We start from the raw sequence: 24,319 nt of genomic DNA, 5'->3' as shown, positions 1-24,319 counted from the left end.
ACTATAAATGTGGCAAGCAGGGTGCTGATCAGCTTTCTGAAGAGGGACACCAACAGGAAGACATAATGGCAATAGAAATATCAATGATCAGCGTGGGAGCTGTATTCCTAGTTGTGCTGCTGTTGATGGCGCTGATTTACACATCTGGTCAGAGCGACAGTTTTGTACAGGAGGACCAGCGGGGAAGTGAGTCTACATGTAATTAATATATTTGATGATTTTATATTTGGCCATGCTGGTTGTTTAGTCAGGTTGTTTTTATCTCGTGAAAATATAATAATTGATAAATAGGACATTTTCTCCAACACATAGACAATTAGTACACTGCTGAACTTGCTGAAAATCTAATGGATTTTTATGAGTTGTATTCATCCTGTGCTTCTTTGTCTTTCTTAACTCCTTCATCCAGAGGGTGAATCTAGACTGGTGCAGTATCTCTATCAGTTCCTTCCCTGCTCCTCGTCTCCTTCCCTCCCAGGTCCTCCCAGTCTTTTTCTCATAGGCAATATGAGGGAGCTCACACATGAACACCTGCCAATTCATCTGACCAATCTGGCACAGCGGTATGGAAAGATCTACCGCCTTAAATGTGGAAACACAAGTAATGATCCAGTTTAAGATTCATTGATTTTCCTTACGTCACATTCTGAACACAAGCAAATCAACTTTTGAAAGAATTTCTTTAGTGATTGTAATTCAGATGACCACAACAACACAACTCTGTTATGTTTTTTCAGCCATGGTGGTACTTAATAGTAGTGAAGTCATAAGAGAAGCACTGGTGAAAAAATGGTCAGACTTTGCAGGGAGACCAGTGTCATACACAGGTAAACAACCCAAACCAGTTTTGCAGTTTTGACAGTATACATAGTTATTGTATAATTACATATCCTCTGCTTACTTGTGTCAGGTGATATTGTGTCTGGTGGAGGGCACACCATCTCTCTGGGGGACTACAATGAGAAGTGGAGGGCGCATCGGCGCCTCGTCCACAGTGCTCTTCAGCATTGCTGCCAGCAATCATTGCATGATGTGATCGAGAGACAAGCGCTGCATCTGAAAAAGGTACAGAACACAAGACATCAGTGGGCAGCATAGTGGCTAAAAAACAAATTAACCTGTAATGTGATAGCAGAAATCCAGCAAACCAAATGTTGGGGTATTCAAGTGGTCACATAAAACGATAAAACGTTGTTTGTTCACTGTTTTAGGTTTTGATGGACTATGAAGGCAGTGCTGTTGATCTCTCTGAGGATTTCACAGTGGCAGCCAGCAATGTCATCACCACTTTGGCTTTTGGAAAGGAAGTGAGTATCTTTCCTCCCACAGCTTTGGTTTGTTCCACTGGTAATCAGAGATGAACTCCAAAATCTGCTTTCCAGTTGTGGTTGTGGCAGACCAGTGCTTGGTTGCCTGGTTATGTTGGGAACTGGGCAAGGTCACAGTTTATGTTACATAACATATGTCCATTCATAGTGTACAGCACATTTCACTGGTAGGATGTATAAAATATAAATCTGTGTTCTCCAGTATGATAAGAGCTCTTTGGAGTTGCAGCAGCTGCACAGCTGTCTAAATGAGATTGTGGCTCTATGGGGCTCCTCTTGGATTTCTGCTCTGGACTCCTTCCCACTGCTCAGAGTGAGTAAATATTCACCATCTTGGACTGATTACAAGAAAGACAAACAAACAACTTTTGAACGGGATGTTACACGTTATGTCATTTGTTTCCTCAAAGAAATTACCCAATCCCGTGTTCTCCCGTTTACTGAAAGAGGTGGCCAGGAGAGATGAAATTATAAAAGAGCATCTCAACAATTACAAGGTTAGTAAAAACCAGTAAATAAAAGTGCAACAAATTCTGTCCATCTAATTGCGCAAATGTCAAAATTCCACGAGTCAAATCAACATAGCATGAGACACATCAAAGCCTGTGCTCATTTTCATCAGCTGTTGCTTTGTTTTTCCTGCAGTCACAAGACAAAGAAAATGATGACATCATCACAGGATCCCTCTACCAGGGCCTCGAAAAGCATCACAACACAGAACACGGAGTGGTAAATACAATTTGAATTGTATTGGGAGGAAAGTATGAATTGGGTTTGGAGGTATTTGTAACTATTTATTTCAACAGATGATAACAATGTTTTCCTTTAATGAATGTTACGAACTCCCTGAAATGTGGATAAATATATTGAGAATTAGAATTTCATTCAAAACTAGAATTTGAATTGGAAATCAAGCATACTGTAAATAGTGCTAGTGTTTGAAATTTCATGTCTACATGTCTCCAGCTGCTGACAGACATTCATGTTCACATGGCCACTGTGGACCTTCTCATCGGAGGAACAGAGACGACTGCAGCGTGGCTGAACTGGACTGTTGCCTTCCTCTTACACAGACCAGAGGCAGGGCATGCCATTTTCCATAAAACACCACATTTACACACCATGAAGTTTATCTCAGAGTCTCTCTCCTCTCTTGCCCTCAACTTCAGGTGCAAACCAAGGTGTATGAGGAGTTGTGCACAGTACTAGAAGGGCGATACCCCAAGTACAGTGACAGACACAGACTTCCTGTCCTGTGCGCTCTGATCCATGAGGTGCTCAGACTCAGGCCAGTCGCCCCGCTGGCAGTGCCACACAGAGCCATCAGAGACAGCAGGTCAGCTAAACAGCAATATGCAGTGATCATGACAAACTGCAGAGAAGGGGATGTTTTTCCATTGAGAGAATTTGTTTACAAAGTTGGAAGTTGGAACTTGTAAAGGTTGGCAGGATGGAGACTAATATCTATCTATCTGGCACAGGTTTCTCCAATATTTCACTCAGCAGTAATGTTAGTTCTTGGTCCAATACCAAGTTATGAAATATTACATAATACTTTTGGCTCTGCTTTGATGCAAACAACTATTTTGAAAAAGGTTATAAAGCAAGAATTGCTAGAGGTAAATTGATCTGCTTTGAAAAAATGATTAACAAAAAGCAACTATGCCAACACTGGAAAAAAAAAAAACCCAAGTAAACTGCTAGCGTGGGACCCAAGCTGAGATGTTGCTCCCCTTAATGATTCACAAATGTTCATAAAAAGAAAAAAAATGCATGCTGTATTGATGTATGTTGTGCATTGTTCTGCTTTGGACATTTTGACAATGAATTACCCGCTAACACTGTTTTTATTTAGCATTATGGCAAATGTATAATCTATGCGTGTTTAGCATTGCAGGTTACTTCATCCCTAGGAACACAGTCATCATTCCTAATCTTTTTGGAGCTCACCATGATCCTGCAGTATGGACTGACCCGTACAGCTTCAAACCAGGTACTGCTCTAACTGGGAGGAGAAGTTCATTCCTTTCACTTGGCTCAGCAGATCTCAAATAAAGTAGCTCCTCTCTCTCTTTCAGAGCGCTTTCTGCAAGGAGGAGGAGGCTCTACCCGTGCCCTGCTCCCTTTCGGAGGGGGGGCTAGGCTCTGCCTGGGGGAGTCTGTTGCTAAAATGGAGCTCTTTCTGTTCACTGCCTACTTGCTGAGAGATTTCCAATTCATCCTTCCTGAGGGCGAGGCCTCTCTGCCCGACCTGAGAGGAGTTGCAAGTGTTGTACTCAAGATCAAGTCTTACGCAGTTATAGCACGTCCAAGACCTATGACTAATTCCTGAACTTTAGGAGTGTGCTGTGTACTTGTTGCTTAAGCCTGCGTTTGTGTGCAAATGAATGCTTTTTAAAAAACATTTACATGTAAAAAAACCAAAAAAAAAAAACCTTCACATATATGTTTCTCATCTATACTTCTATACTTTTTTCTTTATCAATTCTATATTGGATAACCTGATTACAATGTATGTCTGTTAATGGGTTTATTTAAATTATTTATTGGATTACCACTAAATAGCATGTCTAAACTCAAGCCAGTGAGTGATTTGTTTGATCTGTTGTATAAAGGTAAAGCAAACTGCATTGTTAGTGCAGTGTTGATTTCAAAGCTGTATGCATGAAAGTAATGAGCCTTGGCATTACCAATGCAGAGTGGAAAGTACAAGAATGAACATGTAGGTGATCAGATTTCTCCAGAATGGAAACAGAAACAGAGGAGCCATCAGACAGAAAGCTTGAACAAATGAACAGTGTTCAGGTGGAGTTGCATGCAAATCAAAGCCTGAATCAAAACCTGGGGCTTGTTCAGTTAACTGTAAACTGACACTGGTCAGGTACTAGTGATTTCACAAGAAGAATATATGACACAGAGTCTGACAACGCCACCTAGTGGACAAATGCTGAACTACTGTGGAAGCCAATCACACCCTCAGGTTGTCACTCCTAATCACGGGGTTGGAGGCACATCTTGTGAAAGTGTTTGCATTTATGTCATTAAAAGCTATCTGATGATAGATATCATCACTATATGTGACAGACAGGAAAAATGTTACATGAAAAATGTTACTTGGGCTGTTCCTAAACTAAAAATGAGTTGCCTCCATGTCATTTCCTGAAAATATGTTTTAGAAAACTGCTGCAATCAGAGGATTTAGCAATAAGTAAGAAAATCTGCTGAGAAGACATCCTCCGGGAGAAGGATGGCTTCCTTTTCGTTGTTAGGACTCTGTCTTCTTTCTCTTATACATGCAGCAGCTGGACTTCAGTCATCTGGTAATTATGCAAAAAATAGAAAATGTTTTCTTGTTGATTAATCAGTCGTACATTTATTTGGGGGTATGACTTATTAACTCTAAGCTCTTTGACCGTATTCACAAAATCTTAAAGTGCTGTGTGAGTTATTGTAAAAGTTGTTATGTTTCACCACTAAAATGAATCAAACTGAATTTATAGTGCAGTCAATAGTTTCAAAAACCAAATACAAGATAAATGTGAACGAAAAGATGAAAATGATGCATGAATATTAACTACAATTCAGTTCATGATGGAGGGTCACCGACTTCCCTTATCTTTAGTCTAAATTTGATTTTTGACCGAATTGCCCAATGTCGACATGGAGAATTAAACGTTTCTTTGTCTTCTCTAACAGATCTTTTGGTGGTGTTTGCCTTAGGAGACAGAGTTACTCTGCCATGTGGCATAGCCTCTATCAAATCCTGCTCCTCTGTTAACTGGAATATGGCTGGAGTGTTTGGATCAGTTACTGAGGTGGTGAAGGCTGGGAGAGTGACAGCTCCAAACGGGCTTGGCCTTCTAAAGGACTGCTCTCTGCAGATTAATCACCCAGTAGTCAATGATGCTCGACTTTACTCTTGTCACAGTGGAGCACATAATTCAAATGTCTCGCTTCAGATTCTTGGACGTAAGTGAGTTGTTCTGGTGCCTCAAGCCATTGTCAAATAACTTAGTTTCACAGTAGTCACATTGTTTTCTTTCTTCATTTACCAGTTACTGAGCACTCAGCTCCTGCGGACGGCACAATAGAGCTTCAGTGTTTCCTCAATACATATAAAGGAAATGTCCGGTGTATAAACAGAGGGATACGCATCAAATGGACGACTGAAGATAATACACCTTTACATGGAAAAAGATTTGGCTTTGAAAATCCATCCGAATGCTTCTCTAAACTGATCATCACTAAAAAACTGACAGACCATCACCGAAAATGGAAATGTCAGATAACCCAGAATGAAACGGTTAAAGCTGCCGTCAGTTACAGAACAACAGTAAAAGGTACAAAACTCCACTGTTTCATGCTCCACATGACAGTTTAATGTGGTTTAAGATACAATGTGTAACCAGTGTTCCCTTTGCCCCAGATGGTATAGAGGAAGTGTTTGCTGCAGCGGGTGAGTCAGTGTCACTCTCTTGTGGGTTCTCTCTCGGTGTTGATGACAGCGTGGAGTGGACCGTGGACGGAAGGACACTGGCAGATGCTACATCACCTTATAAAGGCCAAACAGAGACGATGCATGTGAATAAAGACTCATCACTGGTCATTAGCAAAGTGAGTGCTCTGCATGCTGGGGACTACCAGTGTTCAGAGTCCACTGGTCAGCAAAAGGTGTTTAACAATATCAGGCTGCACACACTCGATGGTGAGTGTTCAACAAAGCATGAACTATCCTCCATTTACTTTGCGCTCCTGCGTCACATTAATGTCACATTATATTTCCTCTCATGTTTGTTGTTACAGTTACTTCAGAGTTTGGGCCAGGAGGAGGTAATCTCACCGTGACCTGTGTGCTCACCTGCACTAAAGAATGTGAAAAAGACTTCAATCTAACTTGGTCTGGAAGCAGTCAAAATAGCTGGCAGAGCGGTTTAATCATTGGCAATAACACTCTAATAAACAGGCTGTTTCTGACAGTCGCATCAGATGAATTAACCTGCTTTGTGCAAAGAGAGGGTGCGGTGATGGCATCAAAGAAATGGCACACTGTTAACCGTAAGTATGCTTTATGCTATTGTTGCCTAAATAGAATACACACATGCAAAATCAATATGCACCCTTGCCTATGAATAAACAGACAAAAACATGTCCACAGCTCTGCAAACAGCTGTGTGGGTGGCTCTTCCTCTAGGCCTCCTGATATGTGTCGCTGCTAGCGGACTCTACATGCATGTGAGGAGGAAGCACAATCAGGTCACAGGTGATGAATCTGGTTAAGGAACCATACATGTTACAGTTTGAGTGATATATAACATTTTGAGGGCCTTGATGAAAATGAAATAGTACCTGAATGAGTGCTCCTTTCTGTTTGCAGGAAATGAACAGCCAGATATTGGAATGGTAAGGGGAAACACTTATGAGACAATTGTGCTAAAAATATCTATTAAAACTTTTGCATTTGCATGTTTATTGATTTATTTTTTTGCTTGCGGATGTATCCTAATGTGAGAACTCCTCTTCACAGACTCACGTTTATGAGGCCATTCAGGATGCAAATAATGAGGAACCATGCCAGCAAAGACAATCCAAAAGAGAAGCTGCCACGACTACTGACAGTTTCTATGATTTGTTACAGGCTGTAAACTAGAGCGAATTAAAATTGTTTTATTAACCTTGAAAAGCAATTTCAACCATCAATACACTAAAAATATGTTTTTGAAAACATGTTTTTAAAAGAGAGTATTTCCTTGAAGCAGACAGAAAAGCAGATCTGTGAATCATTCATTGTCCTAGATATACTTATTCAAACTGGATACATTTGTGTTGAAATATTACATTGTAAACATACCTACATTTCATTTATAATCACAGATGATTATACATATTAATAAAATGAGAAAGCATCTATCTAGCGTCAGGGGGCAGCATTTCCATGTTGCTCACAGTAGGTCACAGTAACTCTTCTTTGCAAACACGTCACAGGGTAGAAAATGTTACATGTTCATGCATAATGCGTAAACGTATGCAGACAAACTAGATTTGGCAGTAAGGAAAATCCTCATCTCCTTCATGAGCTGACTGTGAATTACTCACACTGAACTGCAATGAAGGAGAGAATATGATGAGAATTAAAGTATGATTTTTAAAATTTTGAATATAATGACAATTAAAGTATGATTTTACAATAATAACTGTGGTTTTATAATAGTAGGAGTACTTACAAGTACAAAATCCTTCATCAGGGAGTTCTTGGTATAGACTGTTATTGTCTTGGATCTGTCTTGTTGGATCTGTGAGATAATGTTAAACAATTATCAGTGGTAAGTGGTGCACAAGAGTTCACAGCGGCTGGACTAAAGAAGGTAGTGAGAGAATAGCATGGTACTCACCATCTGAAGACGTGAGATTCACAACCTCATAACCAGCAACAGAACCTGATTAGCAACAAGAGAACATAGAGCTTTGATAACTCATCACCACATTGCATTGCTATCAACATTAAAAATAGCTTCCAGATAGATCAAACCTGCTGGGAGCCTCTGGGACTGCTGTGTTACTCTCTGGGTGTGAAGCCTGCGGTAAATGAATAATCCTATCAATACAGCTATGATGACAATCCCAACGGCGACTGACAACATAACTCCAGTAAATGCTCTGCTGCCCGCCTCCTCCTTGTTGGTTTCCGAACTAATCTTACTGGTTGTCAGTGCTGAAGAAGACAAGGATCCCGTTGAAGCAATTACAACACCACTTTTAGCAGGAGATTACTGATGCAAACTGAATTGAGATGAAAAATACTAAAAACTGAAGTTGCAATACCTGAAACTGTTGTGGTAACGACAGCATTTTCCTCCTCTTGAAGAGAATAGAAAAATTACATTAGAGTCATGAATACTGTCATTCGTTGTGAGCGATAATACCAGATAGTTTAAAATCTTACCTCGGACCAGCAGATTAATTTCAAAGCAGTGCTGCTTTTGTCCAAGCATGTATGTGCACCTGTACCAACCACTGTCACTGTACTTCACAGACTGGATAGCTAATAACATCCCATTCATTTGAACCCACTCAGAGTTGACAGATTCAAGGTAGCCTCCCTTCACTGTTGCCCAGGATATATTTTGGGGTCCTTGTTGTCCTGATGTTATGTCCACTGGGCAGGTCAGATTAACAGGTGTGCAGGGCGCTGCCTTCACCACTTGACAGAATTTGCATTCTGAAAGAGGGGAGAGTAATGTGATGCATGGTTTATTTGTAAAAGAGTGACTATGAGGTGAATACAATGCGTAATCTTACCTTTGAACTTTAAATGTATTTTTTTGATGAGAATACTGTCCCAGCCTTGCCAGATTTCACAGCTGTACAGTCCCTCATCAGCTTTTTGGAATTTTGTCAGAAAAAGAGACATTTGTCCATTTTCAGCAGTTTCCCATTTAACACGTTTATCATCGTGGCTCTTGGGTGCTTTAGGCCAGGAAAGGACATCACTCGTCTGACTGGAATTGGTGGCATGCTTTCTCCATTTGACTCTGTAGCAGCTCTTTGGATCCATTATGTTAGTGTTAAAACAAGGGAGAACTACATCGTCGTCTTGAGAGGCAAACACAATCTCATTCACTGGAGAGCCACCTTTAAGATGATGAGAAATAAAGATTAACATCATTTTAAGACTCAACATACATGTTGTATACAGGGTTTTTCTTCTTTGGATTTTGATTCTTATTAGCATTTGAAAAGGCCGCCATACATATATTATTGTTACAGGAACACATGTCACAGTTTTTATTTTATGGAAGACTCCAGTAAGTAAATGTTTTTACAACAAACAAATGAATAATGATCCAAAAGGAAAGAAAAAACAAAAGCAAAGCAAACAAGAGGGAAACCATGTCACACATACATCTTGAGTCATACTACAGAATCACATAGCACATAGTCACAGAGGAGTCTGATACTGTACCAGTTTAGACTTCCCCTTCCTCCTGATCACCTCTTATTTTACTAAGCACACATTCATATTGCACTACTCTATTCTTTTAGCTCTGGAGCCTTTGTCTTTTTAACCAGTGGCTAAAATTAACTCCACAGATTGTTATTATACCCACCATAATAACAGAAAATGCACACTTGGATATGTTTGGTATTTGTAACCAGTCTGCCAGAAAACAAAATGTGAACTTTCTAGAAGGGGTTTCTGAACCAAACCGTCTTAAATTCTTTTTAAAATACCTGGATACAAAATACTCTGATCAAACCGACTTCTCATATATAATGTAATGTCATGCTGTGTCTCAATGGTGTGCGATAGTGTTTATCACATCTTGTGAGATTAGCCCTCGCTTCTTTCACATATCTATCACATCTAGGCACATTTGCACATAAGGTTTTAAATAGCGCTCACTAAGGTCTTCAGTGTCAGAACTGTAAGGCAATTAATTCAAGATCTGAGAATAAATGGCAGAAAAATATCAGTTAGGTTGGTATGTCTACCACGTTCACTCCAAGTTAAATCACAGTAACAGTTTGTATATACCGAACACTTATTTTGTCTATTGACAGTAAAAAAGAAAATACATTTATAATACCTATGGATTGAAGAAATTATTAAGTGACCTACTCACCTGTGCACTCTGATATGACTATTAACAGAACAAATAAAATGAGAGCCTGTGGATAAAAATGTGCCATTTTCCGTGTAATGTCGCTAAGTGTGCAGACGAAAGATTTGTCTCCTCTAGACTTATTGTGTATCCACCTATTCTCAGTTCTCTAAGTGACCCTGGCATCTCAACATGAAACTACCTGCAACTTTTTACCCATTTACATGATTAAGTTGCCAACAGAGCCACCATGTGGCAAGAACAAAACATTACATCAAATTGACAAATGGCCACAAGAGTCCATGTTGTTGTGAAGTTATTCAGAAAGTGGGGAAAGTGAAGGAACTTGCTCCTCCCTCATTATCACCACTGAGGTACCCTTGAGCCAGGCATTTAACCACCAACTGGGGGGTTAAATGAACCTGACTGTGGCTGTGCTGGGCAGCTACACTGTGTGAGTGTGAATGTGGCATTTCTGAAAAAGATAACGTTGTTCCCAGCTAAAATGTGTGTTCTGTGTTAAATTTTTTCATTTTAAACTTGCCATGTAAGCAAATTATTTCTGCAGTATAATGTGAATTGCTTTCTGTTTCCAAAGACACAGTTCTTGCTGCGGCATCACGCTTCCTTCCTTAATTAAAATGTCATCCTATTTTTAAACTGGTGGAGATGCATCACTTTCTTTGCATGGATTGCAGCAGAGTCTTTAAGTATGAATGAGCCAATCCTGGTCATTCACAGCAGGTATCCTGTATGCAGACTTCACTTATTGAGCAAAACAAGTTTGGTAAGTTTGGTTAAATTCAAAGAAAATGTTGTAATTTACATCCTTAAATTGACCTCTGCTCTGCAGCCTTAAATACTACAGAGGAACCTCACTGATGCTAACTGAAACTTTGTAACTCCACTTCCTCTTCTGGTCCCATTTACAGAAACATACCATAGCTTTTCACACCCAGAGTGGGTTTCACAGGTTCTCAGCACTATATACTGAAATGGACAACAGTGCTCAAGGTTAGTTTAACTTTATTCTTTTATGTTTTGACCATCTTAATGTTGTCCTGTAAATTATTTCACTTGTGAGGTAATAAATACAGTCTTATGTATTTATTACTTATTGTATTTATTTATTATTATTATTTTAATGGATGGTTTGTATTCCTGTACATTTGTTTCTCACAGGAGGTAAAGCATATGGTCTCCTCAAGTCTCAACAGGAAGAGAAACTGAACTCTGTCAATGAGGTGGGTTCATACCTTCAGCTTACGATAGAGATGAGTGACTTTTGGAATTATTTTTCAGGAGGATTTCTGGATACAATGATATGTCTGATTTATTATATAATTGAATTACCACTCCCCTAGGCTTTTCTCTCAGATCCCCAGTATGCAGACGAGGAAGACCTTGGCTCAAAGCTTGAAATGTTTAAAAGTGAGTATTGAAGGGCAATCAATCACTCCTCAGTGAAGTGTTTTATCATTTAGTGCACAGAAATTTAGTAATTATATATGCTTGTATTACAGAGAAATACGTGGATTTTGATCTTAACGACAAAGGAGAAATAGGTAAAACTACACTGATCTTAAAGCCTTCAAATAGTTTTAGCTACATTTGTACAGTCCAGTACAGTACCTGCTGCTTTCATTAGTGACTCACAACAAAGTTATCTTCACAGATTACTGATATGACCACTTTTGACCTATTTCCTCTCTTTGAACTATCATTTTATAGATATGATGGGGTTAAAACGGATGCTGGAAAAACTTGGATTGGCCAAGACTCACTTAGAGCTGAAAAAGATGATGTCAGAGGTGGTTGGAGGGACATCAAAAGAGACTATCAGCTACAATGACTTCCTGCAAATGATGCTGGGAAAAAGAAATGCAATTTTGAAACTGTGAGTAAACACTGGGTATTTCAGAGAATAGGGGGAGTCCAGAGGTTGGTGCTGGACTCATACATTTGTATTAATCTACTGGTGATGTTGATGCCCTTATAAGCCCATACATCTAACTGATCTACTCATCTGGTGAGAGATCAGTTCTGTGTCAGTCTCAATCCATTGATAATAACCTGAGAAATGCAAATATGGGCTCAATGTGAAAACATATTTTGAATACATGAAAGAAGTGCTTATAATATCTGATGATTGTTTAATGCAAAAAAGAGAAAGAAGAAAAAATGCTCTTTTTAGGCTACTGTCTAAAGTTTATAACAGCAATGTCCTGTATAGTAGCTGACCTGATATTTTCTTCATTAAAGGATCTTGATGTTTGAAGGCATGGGAAAGGACCAGGAGGACAAAGATTCAGCACCACCTCCTCGCAAAACTTTTTCAGACCTGCCCTGAAGGAGCCCTCCCTTCCAGCATTGAGCGACTATCCTTGTGACTTTTTTCCACATTTAAACTAAATGCTTAAAAATGTATGTCAATGGGGGAAAAAACTCAAATATATTGTAAAATATGCAATGTTTTATTAAATAATGTGATCTATATAAACTTTTTGTGTATTCTATTTTGTGTGCAGTACAGATTTCCCGCAAAATAGGTAACCAAATACTTAGTAAATGTGCCTATTAACTCTATATGATGTTGCTTTTGCTGCTGAGTCAATAAAAATGCAGATATGGAATCTACATGTTAGTGGCCCTTTTATGTCAGATAAATATCATAATGTTGGTGTTACACGAAGTAACTGTATTCATTTATTTTACACATTTATACATAATATTTTTCACTGCGGTTGCCCATGACAACGTGTGTCATGAGGAACTTTATTTTGAAAACTCTGGATAAACCGGAAGACGTATTAGACATCCAGGAAGCGAAAATAAACAAGCTAAGCTTACAAGTAGATGTGTTAGCTAATATAGAGAAGGTGAGTAATAAAAGTGCCTTTATGTCAAAAGTTATATGCATACAGGAGACAGTACCTCTAAATACACATTGTGGCTACAGTTACAATTAATTTCAGCTGTTATGCTGTACGTGTCAACGCTAACGAAGGCTAGCAAGCAAGCTAGCTTGTAACGAAGAGCTCACGTAGGTATCGCTAGCAGGCTACAGACACACTTAAAAGAGTTTTTATACTATAAAATCTCATTTTTGATCAGAGTTCTAAGGAAGCTTCTTCGGATCGTTGCACATTTAGTGTAATAAAATGTTGAATCCGTGTTTGTAAAGTGTATGTCTACAATTTGAGCTGCTGGTATTTAGCTGTTCGCTATCAGACAAGGGTATTAAATTAACTCACCACAACTCTGTTTTGGCTTGTCAGGAGGATGAGCAGCTCAGAGGAGGTGTCCTGGATATCCTGGTTTTGTGGACTGAGAGGGAATGAGTTCTTCTGTGAGGTTAGTCCACGGATTATTCATAAAACTGGGATTTCAGATTGGGCCCTCGAGCTAAATTTTCAACTAAATTGCATCTCACACAAATCTTTTTTTTTTTTTTAAAGCATCCACTAACTTTCAATCGTCTTTATCTTGAACCAGATATTTTATATATTCCTTTTTTGCCCTGGCTTGCACAGTCTATGTGTGAGCACATCTCACATTTTACTGCTCTGAACACATACCTGGAAATGGCCAACAAGTTTAACATAATGAGTACTTTTGCTAATAGATAGTGTGCACATTATTTGCTCAGGTACATCTAGTACATTATATATAATAGTTTCCTGTAATAAAAATGTTCCTACTGCTGTTTGCTGCTAATCTGTTCAAGTAAAGAACATGGAGCCTTCTCACTCTAAAAAAAAATGACAGGTAACTGTGTGGTAAATGTAGGCATCAGGTTGAAACACTGGCTGGTCTGATGGGTTAGCGCTCACTCTATCCAGGTCTAATTTTAACTCCTTGCGTTCTTTATTGACAGCATCTAAGTAATCCTGTTAGGCCCTTACGTAATGCTTCCACATCAGTGCACTGTTGCAACAGTAAGTAATGCCATTACTGGCTATTCATCCTCTTCAATTGTGTGTTACAGGTTGATGAAGACTACATACAGGACAAGTTTAACCTGACAGGTTTAAATGAGCAGGTGCCTCACTATCGCCAGGCTTTGGACATGATTCTTGACCTGGAACCAGGTGAGAATATCGAGGAAGTGGCAGTTCCTCTATGAAATGAAATAAAGAAGTGTCAATGCTTTGACTGCCTACTTCATTTTAATTTGACAGATGAGGAGCTTGAAGATAACCCCAATCAGAGTGACTTGATAGAGCAGGCGGCAGAGATGCTCTACGGGCTCATACATGCACGTTACATCCTCACAAACAGAGGCATTGCACAGATGGTAGGCTATTTATTAATAACTTCAAATTCTTACATGCTCTGTGGCACGAATCAAGAGTGATTTCTCAAGCTGTTGTTCTCCATAGTTGGAAAAGTATCAACAAGGAGATTTTGGCTATTGCCCCAGAGTCTATTGTGAAAATCAGCCAATGCTTCCTATTGGTAAGTCTGACTTTTCTTTGCCTTCACATCAGAAAATTCACTCTTACACAATACCCATGCTGTATATTTTTAACTTTGTCAGTGGCAAGAATGGCATACTCAGCGAAACTCGACTATTTCTTGTCTGGTGTAGGTTTGTCAGACATCCCTGGAGAAGCAATGGTGAAGCTATATTGCCCAAAGTGCATGGATGTGTACACCCCCAAATCCTCCAGACACCACCACACAGATGGAGCCTATTTTGGGACAGGGTTCCCCCACATGCTGTTCATGGTGCATCCAGAGTATCGTCCAAAGCGACCAGCCAATCAGTTTGTGCCAAGGTATGTTTGATTTGACATTATTGTTAGCGTTAACATGTCTTTATTAGTATGTTTCAAGTGACCTGATGTCAAAACAACCTTAATACTTCTTCGATACCAACCAAAATTTGTCTGTAGCACAGTTTTAAAGTCCATCAAGAAGCAAAAGTTTGCGTCGAGTGCCATCATAACTTAAACTGAAATCAGTCATTTTACACTATTGTTTTGGTATCTGTAAAAGAAAAGGAAGTTCTTTCCATCCAGGAAGTGATTGTGTTTTCTTTTCTTTTTTTAGGCTATATGGTTTCAAAATTCACCCAATGGCTTATCAACTCCAACTTCAGGCTGCATCAAGTTTCAAGAGCCCAGTGAAGACAATTCGCTAGAACTCCACTCCACTCCACTTAATAGACTTTGTTGTTTACTACTTGTTTGAAGCAACGGATTATATATTCTCAGTGATTAGCTGTACTGTTCCCCAAACTCACCTTTTGTGTTGATAGACACCATCAGATGAAGACGTTTCCGCTCATTTAATGAAACACTGTTGTCGGTTAAGAAGGTTAGTTTTTCTGCATTAAACATGTAATTATCCCCAAAGGGCCAATCTCCTGAACAGTGTACAGTGTAACTTTAATTGATGTCAATCCAGCTTTTCACATTTTAGGGTTGTTTCTTTAAAACAGAAAAGTGGCTTTAAGTCGGTGATAATTAAGGCTACAGGTGACTGAATGTACCAGGAAGTCTTGCTACCAGCCCCTGACAGGTTTGCCTTATCAGTGAAGTCAGTCAATACTTTTTAAAAGTTCAAATAAAATTGCATCAAATTACATTAACCTGTGCTGTAGAGCAGGTTATAGAATGTGCATTTTATTCTGTTAAGATGGATTTTATTTGAACACAGCAATATGTGTAAATGTGATCAGGTGCTATTTCCAAAAAAACAGTGAATACCAAATTAGAAGTAGAAAGTAAGAGCCTGTGTTAAAAATGGACCTATGCTTGATTTTATTTACAATGTTCAGTTTCCTAAAAATTCAGTAACTTTGTATGTTCTTGATTGTTAAGACAACTGTAACAATATTTTCCTGATAATCCTGTATTTGTAGTTTCATCATGTTTACAATATAGTATTACAATTCAGACAGATCTGACATTTTTTCCCTCTGAAGACTTCGGTGTTGATTGAATGTACAGCAGCAACATCTACTGTGGAACAAGTGAATGGCATTAAATATTTATTTCTTACTAAGATCTCATTCATCCTTTAAGCTGTATTTGTCTCACATACAGACCAAAACAATGCAAAATAATGCATATTTTATTTTTTTTTTTCATAAAAAGACAGGGATAAGTCACAAAGCAACATTTTTCCATTGTCTAAAAACTATTTTAGTCATGAAATTCTACATTTTTTTCCAGGAAATGAGTGTCTGTAGCTACAATACCAATAGCTCATTTTGGCGTTAAAAACTTTGCTAACAAACATGCTATCTAAGAGGGTTTTGTATATTTTAAGCATTTTCTCTTCTATGGAAAAGTACAGAAAGCAATCTAGTTAGACTATGTGGTATAAAGGCTTTACAAACTTGGTTGATAATGAATGCAATATTTAACAGTGTGACATCTCTAGTGGAAACCAGCTTGTGTTAAAACATCACAGTACATCAAATCACATGAAACAGTTCCTACTTTACAAATAAATTACTGTATAGTAGAACGTGTAAAAAAGACAACTTGTGCTCCTATGAGAGAAAAGCCACATATACTGGGACAGCTGCCTTCACCTCTTACACGTGTGGTTACTGTGACAGACAAGCTTCGCGTTTGTTGACCACACTTGGCTGAACATAAATGTACATTTAAAGTAGGGCTGGATATACATATATGGACATTCCTCATACAATCATATGGAGGTCTGTAGTCTTACAAAGAATATCAAAACCTGAGATAAAACAGACCAAAGCTTGTAAAACTTTTCTTATCAACCAAATATATTCAAAGCAATTATGACTTCTATGCTACTTAACAAGACATAGGGCTGAGGGAAGCACTCCATTGTTGTGTAAATTGTGAAAGGTTTGATAAACTTGGTGGACTACAAGAAGAAACGAATAAGAATTATTCAGGGTGTCAGGCAAGATGGGTAAGCAGGTCTTACACAGAGACCTGAAAATTCAGTAAACAGCACCATGGTAACCTACAATTTAATGAGCAGATGGATATGAATAACTTAAAAACCTCAAATTTGTACAAATACTATAAAAGCATTAATTCTATAAAATAGAGAAATATTTCAAAATAGATCAATTTTTAATTCAAACTTTACAATAATGTGTAGGCTACTGGTTATTGGCTGGTTAGGGAAGAAAAGATTTTCATGTTTTTGTTTGTGTACCTGAGCAGTGAACAAAGCCCAACAACTGTCCAAATTTGAGCACAGAATATCTTTGTTCACATATGGATGAGAGGTATGTCATTTCATTTAAAAAAAAAAAAAGTCCCTCCTGAATTAAATAGACAAGTAAACAACAACAAAAAGAGTTCCCTTGAATGTAGTCTTAACGTTCCCCTAGCAGCACCAAGGGAATAAATGCTGATAATGGTGTCTAAGCTAGGATGGAAACAGTGCATTTGTATAAAATCAACAATGTAAAAACCACTAGGAAAATAAAAGCATTTAAAAGCAAACATAACTGAGATCACTCAACTGAAAATTGGGTTGTAACCAATAGAAAGTATTCACTAAGCTTTTGTAACACCCGGGTGAGATACTGCAAGCATTTGATCAAACTGGAGCACTGTGCAGCCCTCCTCTACCTACGATGAACAGCTCGGCTGAAAAATTAAAACAAAAACTAAAGGAGGATCTACAATGATTCATCTATTCAGTTTTCCATTATGTTAGGTGCGGATTTATGGGATATTTCTTCTTGGATATGTGTGCACGCAGATAGAGCCGGTCACTGTGTGTTGAGTGCGGCAGTCCGACAAAGGGATGTCGGATGTTGGAGAGTCAAAGATTTAAATGCAGGTGGTGGGTCAAGTTACAATGATGATGCTCCGCCAGCTTTCTCCTGCAAGGCAAACATTATGTGCCCGTGTATTAGTTTTTATATGAAGTAGTAAAGTCACAATTATTCCCATTCATTAAATGGTACCTCATGAAATAGTCTGACATTTTGGCTTTCTTTGCTGAAAGTAAGATGAGAAGATCGATACCGCTCTCATGTCTGGCATAAAGAAACCATTAACCTCGCTCCAGGAAGCCACTGCCATAGTCTGGCACAAAACCTCCTGTCAAACTACAACTAATTAATCAAATAACATATAAGGTAACTTGTTAATTAGTGACATTAGAGATGCTACTGGACTGAACGCTTCCAGTCGTGATGCTAAGCTAAGCTAAGCCATTTACTGGCTGTAGCTTCATATTTCCTGAGTTGTATCCATCTTCTCAACAAGAATACAATAAGGGTATTTCCCAAAATGCCAAGCTATTCCTTTAATATTCTGCCCATTCTCCTGTTTCGTGTCATGTGCACGTAGTACTAGTAGTTTGTACCTTATCTTGGTCAATGTCAGAGTCTGCAGTTATGACGATTCTCTTCTCCACGCGTGTCTCAGAAGATCCACCTTTCACTACCTGTTAGAGGGAAGAAAAGATATATGTGAGAGGTAAATAAAATTAAACAAGATGAAATAAACAAAGAGCAAGATTGTACTGCTGACCTTTGAGATGTGAGTGGTAGTGGTGGTAACTGTGGTGCCACTGGTGGTCTCTGCAGAAACGGTCTTGGAGCTAGACACAGTTGTGCTGTCTTTGTCGTCTGTCCCGTCATCGGTCACCTGAGAAAAAAGACCAAAAAGTGAATAATCATTTTTTGATAATGTGACCCTGATCCTCAGCCAGGGAGGGAGCAGTGCTGCCTCATGCTCATTCTGGAGCCCCAGGCCTGGTCTTCCCAGACCTGCTTGCTCTACAGTGCTGACATCTCCTCCATGCAAAGTGTTTGGCTAAAGCCGAGACAGATCTGGGCTGAGCAGGTGCTGGGGCCCCTACCTTTGAAGACTCATAGATGAAGGTCTTGGTCGGGACGACAGGGACCTCTGTGGTGGAGATGCCACTGGGTAAGGAGTTGGAGACAGCTGTGATGGTGACTGTCTGAGTCTGCACCAGAGGGGGCTGTGGATGGGAGCATAGCCCCGTGGGTGGCTGTTCATCCAGACACTTTGCACCTCACAGCAACCAATGTGTTTCACAACATGCATTTCGTCCAAAGCCATTGCCTGTGTTGATTGATTTTCACCCCAACAGCCCTTTCTTCTCACCAAAATTGTTTCGATTATAAAGTTTGAAGAAATAAAACAGAATCACCTTGTTACTTCCACCACCAACTACTAAAAAAGAAACAGAAAATATCAAGCCATAAGTGGGTTGGAAAGATGATGAAAGTAAAGTCAGTGCGTCTTGTAGCAGAGAAGAATGTGCTAGTGTTACAATGACCCATCACCATAGTTGAGAGCTTTGCGCACCACTGTGTAACACCTCTGCAGCAACCAGAGCTTAATTTGACTATGATGAGCAGAATTCACACAACACTTACATACTTCCTTTACGGACTCACAAGAATTGAATTTGCAATAGTGCTGCAAAGGAGTGAGCAAGCGTGGCAACCCTGAAATCATACAGAGGCCAAGCAGAGACAGAATCAGCATCACCCTGAAGGGCTCAGGAGGCTACCTGGAAGCAGCGTATGACCTGTGGACCATCGCTCCTGAAATAGGAAGCTGGGGAAGATCCAACTATCCTCCCAGAGCTCTCCGACACATCAGGATAAGAAACGTCTTCCTCCAGGATCTCCTCTAAAGCTCTACAGCAGAGGTCGAGGGAGGGAGGCAGCTGCGCCATCTCCACCTCTACGATGGGCACCAAGGAGGTCTCAAAAACTACAACCTCTTCCTGATCACATGACTCTTCCTCAACTGGGGCAGCGTGGGCTTCGACAATATCAGGCTCACTCTTGTGGCTCACAGTGGGACTTGGTATGCCTGAAAAGCCCAAATTGCTGCTGGTTTCCTCGTGTGCAGTCTTTGTCTCTGAACCATTGCAAAGGAGACTAATGCACACACTCTAAAAGAGACACAACACAGTCACTATGTGATCATGGGTTTCCTACTGACATGTTCTGTATACTAATTCATATTTACATAGATTATAATGCATGCATGTTAAAACAATATGCAACTACATGTATGGCATGTACAGTACAGTATCCATTTTATGAGGTACTACAGCTCTGTAGAAAGATGATGGATTTCATTTGATTTATATTAGACTTTACATGACAACACAGCTTAACAAAACATCAATGCAGACCATGTATATCCCGTCATGGTCACAATGTACCCCTTTCCTTACTGATTTCCACATGACACATGCTACAGTAGGCGACCAAATAAGATGGATACTGTAAACAAGCTGCTCTATATTTTATTTTAATCTATAATTTAGTATGCATTACAATGAACTTTTTGCTTGAATATTCTGCTTTTTTCAATATGGAGGGATAGCAAAATGACATGACACACTACTGTTGTCATCAACTAAAAACAAGTGAATAATGAATAATCTGAAATATTAAAACAAAAACCAGGGCTTTTGAAAGGACCAAACAATCATATGAACTGTATATGGAATGCCTTTTATTCTTTGGTCAAAGTTGATTGTCAAAAAGTCATGCAACGAGGAAATCTCTTGCAGTTGCTACATACCGCCTTGCCAAATACTGGTGAAGGACAAAGAGATTAATATGTATTACAACAAAGCTGCCTCAAGGTCTCTCATCAAAGGAAATACTATACTGTGACAAAGGATACTGATAAATTTCGAAAGGAACAAGACTGTCGTTTTCTAGTGCTTACTTCACGTGGGTTCAGGAAAAGAGTTTCTATATCCTAAAATCACATCACAGTGATCAGCAACATCCATCAACAACCACCAATATAAATGTACCTCAAAATGTGTATAAAAGCAGATTCAAAGTGACATGGTCTGGCATTAAAAACCTCCAGAAAAAAGTCAGTTAGGTAATTGATTTAAAGTCCAAAAGACATCACAGAAAATGCAAAGGAGTAGTGGGTTGATTGTCATTTCCAGTCCTAATCAGTCTTTAGAGAACAGGTCTGTTTCTGGCTGGAGAAACCAGGTCAACTGTGCCGCAGTGGGAAACAGAAGGAACGAAAGTCTTGTTCCACAGACGCCAGAAAAAAAGGGCAGCTTCTCAAGTGGAGCAGAGGATGAGAGATGAAGAATGCTATAGTGACGCTGAAGAGGAGGCGAAGGAAGGAGGAGGAGGAGAAGAAGAGGAGAAAGCAAGAGGTTGATGGGTAGATGGGACTAGGTGCGGTCTCCACGGGTCACACTCACACCTGTGTGGGATTTCCGCAGGGTCGAGACGGCCCCTCAGCTGCGTTTGGAGTAGAAGTCTAGCAGGGGGCCGCGTGGGAGGCGGATGACAAACTGAGGGTGGGGGGAGGAGGAGGAGGAATAGGAGGAGGAGGAGGAGGAGGGAGGAGAGATGAGAGGGAGGAATTTTGAAATGTTTGCAATGACCGACAATGAACTGAACTTGTAAAAGCCAGAGTTGCACAATAACTGATAACTGAAAATATTAAATTCAGGTGTAATAGCATAGCAAAAGCCTTCAGGTGAACACAGATCAGTGATTTTGATAGTAATTTCTGTCGTCCAGGAGCATGGAAATATAACTCGCACTTTATCTAAACATGCATTTTTTCCATGTCCAACAATTTACTTTTTTTTTAGACAAGACAGAAAGTCATTCACACTTCTTTGAAAAGAGATGCGTTTTATACACCTCTGATATGGACCAAGTAGCGGTTCATATTATATCAGTAGCTTAGAGCCTATAGCTGGTATATGGACACCCAAAAGCAGCTTATTGTTAATTAGCCATGTCATTTCAGTCCATTAGCACCGGCAGGACCAATTCTGCTGCTTCTACTTGCAAACCAACATTTTGTGCAGTTAATATCAATGTTTTCTCTTCTCACAGTTAAGGGCCTTGGTCTTTAGTCTGTACAAAACTGGAGGTTAATGGCTTGTCAAATTGGGCACAGACCGTTTGTGTCCACTCCTCTAGGCAGAGTACATCTCACCGGTGTCAGATTGCTCTGCTCACGTTAAACATTTTGTACATTTGTCCTGATTCATCTCATCACCACAGACTCTCTGCTGTCAGTGTGGCTTTGCGTTGATTTCAGTGCAGCTCTAATGCATCCTGACAATATGATGTACTTGGAGGCATTTATCTTCAACTGTAGGAATGCTTTGTGTCTAAACACTTATACTGCAGTTGAGTAAATTTCTCACCCAAAAGGCATGCAAAATGAACCTCAGTAGATTACACTTGTTAATCCACGTGACAGCAGCTCAACTAGATTAGGGTTGTTTTTCTACTTCACAGAATAGCTTTCGAGTAATCTTTTAAACTGCAACGTAACTATCAATAAGAGTAATGGCATTAGTTACCAGTAATTACATTAGTTTAGTGTGAATGAGGCCTTCTCTCTTCATGGAAAAACAACTATGGCTTTCAGAAAGCAGCAGCTAAAAAAAGGTAAAAGCAGTGTGAAAAGAAAGTGTGCAAAGTAAAAAGTATTACAAAAAAAAAGGAGAAAGAAATCAATGAAGGAGGGACAGAGGAAAGGGGAAAGGTCAATTCTGCTCGGTGTCAGAACGTGCAAAATTTCACGCAAGGGTCAACTCTGAGTCATGCGGTAAACTTTCAGCAGCAGGTCTGTCAGTCATGCAATACGGACATGTCAGAGTTCAGAGGCATCCAAAGCGGCTAAGGTGAACCAAAGTGACTTCTCAGAGAGCCGACAACATGTCCCAAAGATGCCTCGGCCACATCAGCCTTAAGTGACAGAAGTACAGACCCTATTCAACAAGTCCAACTGCATTCTTCATACACATGCATGTGCTGCATACCACATGCCATGGCTTTGAATGGGTCTGCACATGCACAAACAATCCATTACACTGAAAGAGAACCAGGAATGACAACTGGAAGAGCCTGATCCCTCTTCTATCGGTTTCTTTCATTTGAATATATTCGTAATCCCATCGAATGCAGCAATTAAATGTTCAAAATTGCTCAAACACAAGTCATTAGGAAGAATTTCAGGTTCTTCTGTTCCATTACAAATCCATGCACACTGCTTGCATTAGTGTGCCACACTAGTATGCTGTTTTTAAGTACATCAAATTTCATCTAAAAACGCAGATACATGAAAACAAATGTGATGATTTATGTATAAAAACAGCTTTAATAAAGTCCATTCAGGAATTGTTGGCCTTCATGAGTAATTTTCTAATTCAATTTAAATTTGCACCAATTCCTGAATTGACAGACTTGGGTTAAATCAACAAAAAAAAGGCTTTGGTGGAGAGTTGTTTCTGTTGGAGACTTACCCCATCTGCACTGGGTAGAGGCTGGCCATTGATACCCAGGGTGCGGAACGGGGAGTGTGTGGACAGGCGCTTGTCCCACTCACTGGGCCTGGGATCCGGGACGGATTCCATGAAGTTCCTCTTCAGCTCGCTGATGCTGGCATGATGCCTGAGCAAGTCCTCCTGAGGCTTATCGAACTCCTATACGGAGAAAAGAAGAGAGGGGGGCGACGGTGTGGAGGAGGTTGAAGGGCGCAGGGAAGAAGGCGCCAGGAAATTTGTCAGAAGCAAGAGGATCATGCAAGAAGTGAAGACAGATAGTGGAAATGGGATGGAGAGGGAAAGGGAAGATGAAGGATATGTTCATAGTAGGGACAGAGGGAAAGAAGAAAAGTCAGATTATATTGCTTTCTGCCATTTCTGTACAGTTTTTATTGACTTGTTGCAGATTAAATAAACAAGCAGAAGCTGAGTTAATTGGTATTCCTAAAGGAATATAGATTAGAGGGGGCTGTTGATCTAAATGATCATACTATGACAGATTTTTCTTTTCAAAATTATAATCAAGTCTAGCAGTTGATTCATCAGACCAGACTTTGGTTTCTAAAGGAAAGGTTAAGTGAGAGGACTCTGTGCCGTGATTCATCAAAGTTGATTGTTAATTGGAGTTTAGATGGGTAAGAGCTATGAACTATAGAGCCCAGCATTAAGGATTTATTTCATAGCATTAGGCTTGCAGTGAAACACGTTGTGAACACAGGCTGCAAATAAAAGAGCAGAAGAGGTGATGATGGCAGATGTGGTACACCTTGTCAAAGATGAAGCCTCATTGCAAATGGAAACCTGTTCTTCTAACACGAACCAACAAAAGCAGCAGCAGCAGCAGCATTTGGCAACATTTAGCACCAAGTTGATCTTTATTCAGAACTTCAAGATATTGACACCCATTCAATTAAACATATTGCAGACAGTCAATGAAGTTTTTAATCTAATCATGACTTATTGTGGTGCTAAAGAGCAACTTAATGATAAGTGTTTCTCCAAACGCCATTCCTTTCAGCAAAGACGTATAATTATCTTGATTTTCATTTCCATGGTCAAAGGACTTCATTTGCATAGCTGCTGAGAAAGTGCAACGGATTACTGGCAAGT

At 39.6% G+C, this 24,319-nt stretch overlaps 5 protein-coding genes and 1 long non-coding RNA gene across 12 annotated transcripts in view; 4 read left to right on the top strand and 2 right to left on the bottom strand.

Annotated features, from left to right (window-relative positions):
* The first annotated feature begins 65 nt into the window (after window positions 1-65).
* On the top strand, window positions 66-3,660 carry cyp21a2 (cytochrome P450, family 21, subfamily A, polypeptide 2). Its single transcript, XM_070835901.1, has 12 exons — window positions 66-186; window positions 410-601; window positions 738-827; window positions 911-1,065; window positions 1,212-1,307; window positions 1,531-1,641; window positions 1,739-1,825; window positions 1,974-2,057; window positions 2,295-2,408; window positions 2,498-2,664; window positions 3,218-3,321; window positions 3,407-3,660. The coding sequence occupies exons 1-12, from the start codon at window positions 66-68 to the stop codon at window positions 3,658-3,660; spliced, it is 1,575 nt and encodes a 524-aa protein (XP_070692002.1).
* A 914-nt stretch (window positions 3,661-4,574) lies between these two features.
* On the top strand, window positions 4,575-7,018 carry LOC139205682 (uncharacterized). The gene is made up of 8 exons (XM_070835970.1): window positions 4,575-4,648; window positions 5,025-5,297; window positions 5,384-5,668; window positions 5,755-6,033; window positions 6,132-6,383; window positions 6,484-6,588; window positions 6,703-6,728; window positions 6,853-7,018. The coding sequence occupies exons 1-8, from the start codon at window positions 4,576-4,578 to the stop codon at window positions 6,973-6,975; spliced, it is 1,416 nt and encodes a 471-aa protein (XP_070692071.1). The 5' UTR covers window position 4,575; the 3' UTR covers window positions 6,976-7,018.
* A 525-nt stretch (window positions 7,019-7,543) lies between these two features.
* Window positions 7,544-7,964, bottom strand: LOC139204675 (uncharacterized). The gene is made up of 3 exons (XR_011584441.1): window positions 7,855-7,964; window positions 7,718-7,762; window positions 7,544-7,618 (listed from the first exon to the last, which is right to left on the bottom strand). It is a non-coding gene; the product is annotated as an uncharacterized lncRNA (long non-coding RNA).
* A 2,894-nt stretch (window positions 7,965-10,858) lies between these two features.
* Window positions 10,859-12,520, top strand: LOC139205378 (allograft inflammatory factor 1-like). The gene is made up of 6 exons (XM_070835573.1): window positions 10,859-10,942; window positions 11,111-11,172; window positions 11,293-11,359; window positions 11,452-11,493; window positions 11,660-11,825; window positions 12,191-12,520. Exons 1-6 carry the CDS (start codon window positions 10,924-10,926, stop codon window positions 12,276-12,278), a joined length of 444 nt encoding a protein of 147 aa, XP_070691674.1. The 5' UTR covers window positions 10,859-10,923; the 3' UTR covers window positions 12,279-12,520.
* A 221-nt stretch (window positions 12,521-12,741) lies between these two features.
* On the top strand, window positions 12,742-15,936 carry LOC139204824 (casein kinase II subunit beta). Its single transcript, XM_070834837.1, has 7 exons — window positions 12,742-12,807; window positions 13,207-13,282; window positions 13,917-14,019; window positions 14,110-14,225; window positions 14,311-14,386; window positions 14,520-14,709; window positions 14,984-15,936. Exons 2-7 carry the CDS (start codon window positions 13,211-13,213, stop codon window positions 15,072-15,074), a joined length of 648 nt encoding a protein of 215 aa, XP_070690938.1. The 5' UTR covers window positions 12,742-12,807; window positions 13,207-13,210; the 3' UTR covers window positions 15,075-15,936.
* Window positions 15,937-15,993: 57 nt separating this feature from the next.
* The window catches only part of LOC139204823 (uncharacterized), a 28,983-nt gene continuing 20,657 nt past the window's right edge, over window positions 15,994-24,319 (bottom strand). For 3 of the 7 annotated variants that reach the window (XM_070834832.1, XM_070834830.1, XM_070834831.1), the window contains exons 29-34: window positions 23,189-23,368; window positions 19,433-19,822; window positions 18,752-18,874; window positions 18,421-18,537; window positions 18,254-18,334; window positions 15,994-17,765 (exon numbers count right to left, since the gene is read on the bottom strand). In XM_070834832.1, the coding sequence (XP_070690933.1) occupies window positions 17,736-17,765; window positions 18,254-18,334; window positions 18,421-18,537; window positions 18,752-18,874; window positions 19,433-19,822; window positions 23,189-23,368 (921 nt within the window). In that variant the 3' untranslated portion in view covers window positions 15,994-17,735. Of the gene's footprint in view, window positions 17,766-18,253; window positions 18,335-18,420; window positions 18,538-18,751; window positions 18,875-18,928; window positions 19,090-19,432; window positions 19,823-23,188; window positions 23,369-24,319 lie in introns of those variants that run through there. The other 4 variants (XM_070834833.1, XM_070834834.1, XM_070834835.1 and 1 more) reach the window with 4 other exon arrangements.

Source organism: Pempheris klunzingeri, chromosome 8 (assembly GCF_042242105.1).
Source record: "Pempheris klunzingeri isolate RE-2024b chromosome 8, fPemKlu1.hap1, whole genome shotgun sequence".
Taxonomy (NCBI): domain Eukaryota; kingdom Metazoa; phylum Chordata; class Actinopteri; order Acropomatiformes; family Pempheridae; genus Pempheris; species Pempheris klunzingeri.
The sequence above is the reverse complement of the archived record's forward strand: the minus strand, read 5'-3'. Positions and strand labels throughout refer to the sequence as shown.